This window comes from Diuraphis noxia, unplaced genomic scaffold, assembly GCF_037042655.1.
Source record: "Diuraphis noxia isolate RWA-SAM2 unplaced genomic scaffold, SU_Dnox_SAM2 contig0003, whole genome shotgun sequence".
NCBI classification, from domain to species: Eukaryota; Metazoa; Arthropoda; class Insecta; order Hemiptera; family Aphididae; genus Diuraphis; species Diuraphis noxia.
In genome coordinates this window covers 76,600,410-76,606,172 of record NW_028301713.1, presented here as the reverse complement: position 1 = coordinate 76,606,172, position 5,763 = coordinate 76,600,410, and the positions used below count along the sequence as shown (strand labels likewise).

At 24.3% G+C, this 5,763-nt stretch overlaps 1 protein-coding gene across 1 annotated transcript; it reads left to right on the top strand.

Moving 5' to 3' along the window:
* The first annotated feature begins 556 nt into the window (after positions 1-556).
* Positions 557-4,898, top strand: LOC107173560 (uncharacterized). Its single transcript, XM_089223488.1, has 4 exons — positions 557-758; positions 2,362-2,550; positions 4,241-4,466; positions 4,706-4,898. Exons 1-4 carry the CDS (start codon positions 557-559, stop codon positions 4,896-4,898), a joined length of 810 nt encoding a protein of 269 aa, XP_089079614.1.
* Positions 4,899-5,763: the final 865 nt, after the last annotated feature.

Sequence of the window (5,763 nt, the reverse complement as noted above, 5' to 3'; positions counted from 1 at the left end):
AGAAATGATATATACTTTTCTTTATATGACACACTTATACTTAGTATCTATTTATAAATACTAAATCGGCTAATACAAATTAATATGTAAATTATATACTATTTATTTATGTTTTACATTTTATATAGGTTCTTTTATATTATATCAAAGTTTTAAGAAATAAAAAATATTGCAAAAATATCAAACATATTTTCATAGATAGCAATAAAATATAGAACATGCTAATAAAATTTACTAAAAAAATAAATTTTAGGATATCTACCAAAAAAATAGTTAAGTATTATTGTTGATATGAATATTTAATGAACGATAATAATTAGTTATGACTACCATCTATACCTACTATGTTTAATTTGTATGTTTATATTAAATTCTTATTTTTTTTTATAATAAATTATTTACAAACTACAAAAGTATTACAGTTTGGAAAAATCTTGAAAAGTAAAAAAATATTCAATATTATTAAAACAAAACGCAAGATTTTGAAGTTTTACCATCTCAAAAAATTATATTACACATAGCAGAGCTATTCGATTATAAAAAAAAAAAAAAAAAAATGAAAGATTTATTCAAGGCGGCGATACAGAGAAAGTTTTGCAACAAAAAGAAAAATGTAAAATATGGTGTTTCTGATAAAGACAATTTAAAATCTTCGCTGCAGACTTGTAATAATAAATCTATAAAGCAGCAGAGTAAAGTTGCTTTTTTGTCTGGTTTGTCCAGGTTTGACGCAAAGAAAAACGATACGCTAGGCCCAGGTCGGAACAAACAATTGTTATTCTATAATAATAATAATAATATTATTTAAAAAAAACATTTTTTAAAGTATACTAGGTATATAATCAAACTTAATTTATATTTATAGACAAAATACTATATAATATATATATATATCCGTTACGAATACTTTATACTTTATTTTATGAGAATATTTAAAAATGTTTACATTACTTTTTCCATTTTATTAAAATTGTTCTTACTTATTTATTGGGGGGAAAAAAGTGTATTAATTATACCCGATAAAATATTTAAATTGTTTAATTCAAGAATGTATTTAATATAATATAGTAGGCATATACTGAATATTATATTAATATACACACTTAAGTCTAAAATGTACTTATTAGATTCTAAGCGGAGCGAGGAATGTATTGTTTTTACAATGATGTTTATTTATTTTTATTTTTATTTTTCTATCAAGTGTAGCTTCTATCAATTCGTAAAAATTGAAATTTGGGCTGTTTACTTATATTAGCCTTGCCTAGATATGGTAAAATGTTCAAAATATTTGAGCCACTTTTTTTTTTTAAATCTAAGATTTGAAAATTTTTAATAATCTATGATATATTCTAAACTGATAGACCGTCTCCACTCAGAATCGTTTTTCGTATACGATGATATAATATCATTGTACCTATTCAAATTTAATTCCATCCATTACAGTAACCCACTTGTAACCTACTGTACAGCAGAGCGACATCCACGACTTACCTGTTTTCATAAGTATAATGTTTAGAAAATTCAACAAAAGTGTTCAATGTAACTATTAAATAATATGTTAGTTAATTAAAAAAAAAAAATAGACTTATTATTACCTATGTTACTTGTTATCATTTATTTATTTTACTTATTTACTTTATTTTTTATTTTTTATATTCTGTATTATGTCATGTTATAATATTTTGAATGTTTTATTATCTAAACCACACTAAGTACTAGTAACTAAATATGTGTTTGTTAGTAAATAATATTTTAAATATCCTTATTAAGTAATTTATATTAGGTTGTTAATATGTTAGCATCAGGTCTTGTATTTGTTTAATACATATTCATTATTAATACAAATTTTTATTTTGTAGCCAAACTATTAAAATTAGATACAAATTAGATAGATAACTATATCAAAATTTTCTAAAAACTAAAAATGGTATAATTTATAGCCTTTTTGACATTTCAATATTATAAATTGATATTGCTCAATAAACTTTACAATAAATTCATGATAATAGATAATGGTAATTTAATGATTTAATATTTAAAAAAAAAACGAAGCCGCTTTAGTAATATATTATCTGTGGACTGATTGATAATAAAACTGGAAAAATGCAAAAAGTGGTAAATTTGCATCGATGCGTCTGTGATTTGTGAACGAACCTAATCTAAACAACTATAACAACTAAAACGTACCACTGACATCAGTTTATAATACCTAATTAAGATTATAATTAAAGAAAAAATAACACGATTTATTGTTGTTAGTAATAAGGGAGTATTTAATTTTAAATTGTCCATCAAAACCCGTTTGATAGTATTATGTTGTAAATTGTAAAATATAACATTGTTTTAAACGATATTATATAGGTATATATAACATTAGTTTTCCGAGGTGCCAAACTAAGAAAAATGGCAAGTTCCCTGCTCAACCACAACATTTAAAAATAAATATGAATTTACCACCTACTATGTATGCAGACGGTTTGAAACATCATATGATTGAGACTCGAGTTGAGAAGAAAATTACCGCTAGAGGACCTTATGACACGTTTACAGGTTAGAAAAACAAAATACCTATAAATACAAATCGTTCGAGTAAACTATAGATCAGGGGTCGGGAACCTGCGGCTCTTTAACATGCAACCTGCAGCTCTTTGGATAATTATCAATATATCGATATCCGTAAAATATAAATTATATTATACTAAATAATATTATATTTGTATAAACAATAATAATAATAATATAAATATAAATAATAATGAATTAATGAAATAAAGTTTTTCTATATTTTCTAAATTTAAGATGTATTATTATGTATTTTTATTTCCTACTAAAAAAAGGTTGTTCAAACCTGCAGTGCGGCTCCCTGGATATCATAGTTTTGTATTTTTTTGAAAAAATGGTTCTTTCCTACGAAAAGGTTACCGACCCCTGCTATAGATAAAGCATTATTTTATGTGACTATCAAAACTGTATAAATAATTAATAATTAGTAATTCACATTTTAGTTAAACATATTATCTATAAAGTTGAATTTGTTAATAACTAATAAATATTGATATCAACTAAACGAATTATTATGATTCAAACGCATTGTACTATTTTCTTATGTTCATACAGTCAACAGTCTAGAACTATAGACTAAATTAATTAATTGTTATAACCGAATCGTAAGGTGATCTAAATAGTTTAAAAACGAATTTAGTAAAGTTCAAGTAAAATATTAAAACAGTAACCATTATTAATTGGTGTAGTAAGTATGTCTAAATATTTTCGATTACTATTAAATCATTACATTAAATTGGTAAATAATATCAGTGTAATATTAAAGATTGCAAAATGTATTTTTTTTTTGTTTTTATTTGATCAAACTAACAGCCAAGTTATATTAGCATCAGGTTAAGTTAAAAAAACGGTTTTCTATACAGAAAAACTAAAAAGTTACTACTCGATATGCTAACAGAAAAAACTAGGTATGTTATAGTTTAATAGTTACTAGTTACTATAAGTTAGTGTCATGCATATTAGGTATTTTATTTATATTCATTGCTTGATAACTTTTAACTACATTGAATGGATGCTATTTCATTCCACTATTAAGTTCATTTATAAAATGGCGTTTGAATAAATCATCCAAACACAAAATTAATATTTAATCACCATTCATCATTTAACCTATTTATATTCTTGAAAATGTCAGAATTTAATAATATATGAGCGAATTTCACAAAATCATTTGAATACCATAAATCAACTAGTTACTTTTTTATGTGTATTATTATTTTCAATCTTATTATTGTCTTGTCGAATATATAATTAGGCATTAGCAGTGATTAATATACTTTGGTTTTATTATGTTATGTTCCAATGTGAATTGTTTTATTTTCAAAAAATTATGAAACAAATTGCATTAATTAAAAATATCTGACATGAAAAATAGTATTTCAAATTTAAAAATTGAAAATTGTATTAAAATTACATCCATCGAATATTGTTTTAGTTGTTTATGCATATGAATATTACTGTAGTTGAAAAATATTTAGTTTTAAAAAATATAAAATACCATGTGTAAATAAGTGATAAAACATAAATTACATCATATTTTGTTAACATTTAAAAAAATGTAGGATACTCGCACATACCAACTGGCTACTTATTAAAATTAAATTTATTCAATCATTTGTGTTTTAAATAATTTCATTTTTTATTATACTAATAAAAAATTATAATTTAATTTTAATAGGACCTAGGGATTCAAGTACTTTAATGGGACTTTCTGCCGAAAAAAAATGTTATCTTTTATCAGACAATTGGCCACTTCCACTCGAGTGCTACGTGTCCAAAAGTCGTTATCATCGAACTTATACAAATGTATTCAGACAGATACCCCCGAGAAAAAAAATAGATCATAGTTCGCACGCATTTTCTTGTGTAAACATACCCAACTGGATGTTAACAAAAACAAACAAGTAAGATAAAAATAGTATAGAATCTTAAACGGTAAATGTATGTTTATATATGCATCAACACAAATAATACAGATACATTTGATAAGATTGAATTAGAATTTATACTATTTTGTTGGATTTAAAATGTAAAAAAATACCAAATAACATTTTAAGGTGATTTTTCATTGTTTATAATGAATATTGTTTTTAATTTTATGATATTTCATTTATATCAACGGAGTTTTATACTACTTGTCCAGGCATCCATTTAACAGTTCACAACGAATCGGTGATAGTTCAGAAATGATTGAGAATTCGCTAAAACCGGGACCGGGACACTACAATATCAATGTTTATAAACATTGCACAGAAAATGGACACACGAACGTATTTAAAAGTACTACAGCGCAAAGGTTGCAAATAATACGCCAAAGCTATGGCATATTTGATTAAATATACATAACTTTTGAAAATCGATTCAATTATTTACGTTTTATATCACATCGTTATGGTCAAGGAAATTATCAAATGTAGATATAAAAGTAATAAAGTATACCTAAAAATAATTTTGGAATTTTGTTTTTTTTTTGTTTTTATAACTATAAAGAGCTATAGAGACGGTGGTAAAAAACAAATTTCTGAAGAATAAAGATATTTATACAGTTTGTGAAAAATAGTGATCTAATAGTATTAACTAATCTATATATACCTTAAATCAGTCTTTTGCCCCTGAATTAACCAAAACTCCTAAAAGCCCTTAAAAAATCAAACACCTGAAACCAACATACATAATAATATTATTATAAGCGATGATTTTTTTCAAAAACAGAATAATTTTTAATTTTGCAACCTTTATGTAAATAATAATGTATCATTTTTTACGTGTTTTACGTGGTTAGTTCTATTTTATAGTTGGTTGTTTATTTTATAATAACAACAACAGGTCAGGGCAAGATTTACAATATATTTTAGGCATGTACAATAAATATTTGTGGAGTGGTGTGTGCATGTGGCGCTGTCGTACACTCAATTGTGAAAACGCTCTGAATGTACGTACCAATTGGTGTTGCTAGTACCCGGGTGGGTGACCAACGAGATTTTTAGAAATGAATCCTTACTACACACAGATTACGTGTTCCAAACCAACCGTTTCTCCTTAAAAATAGCTTATAGTCATTGTTTCCAGGCTTATGATCAATAAATAAAAAAATTAAATCAAATAAAAATTTAAAAATTTAAATTTAATAATAATAATAAAAATTGAATACAAATGATTATTAAAAATATGTTACTTTTGGACTACTAAATATAATCCGTA

Coding starts and splice junctions, on each gene's coding strand:
- LOC107173560 (XM_089223488.1), top strand. CDS start 557: ATGAAAGATTTATTCAAGGCGGCGATACAGAGAAAGTTTTGCAACAAA. Junction 2,551..4,240: donor ACCTTATGACACGTTTACAG/GTTAGAAAAACA, acceptor TAATTTTAATAG/GACCTAGGGATTCAAGTACT. Junction 4,467..4,705: donor ATGTTAACAAAAACAAACAA/GTAAGATAAAAA, acceptor CTACTTGTCCAG/GCATCCATTTAACAGTTCAC.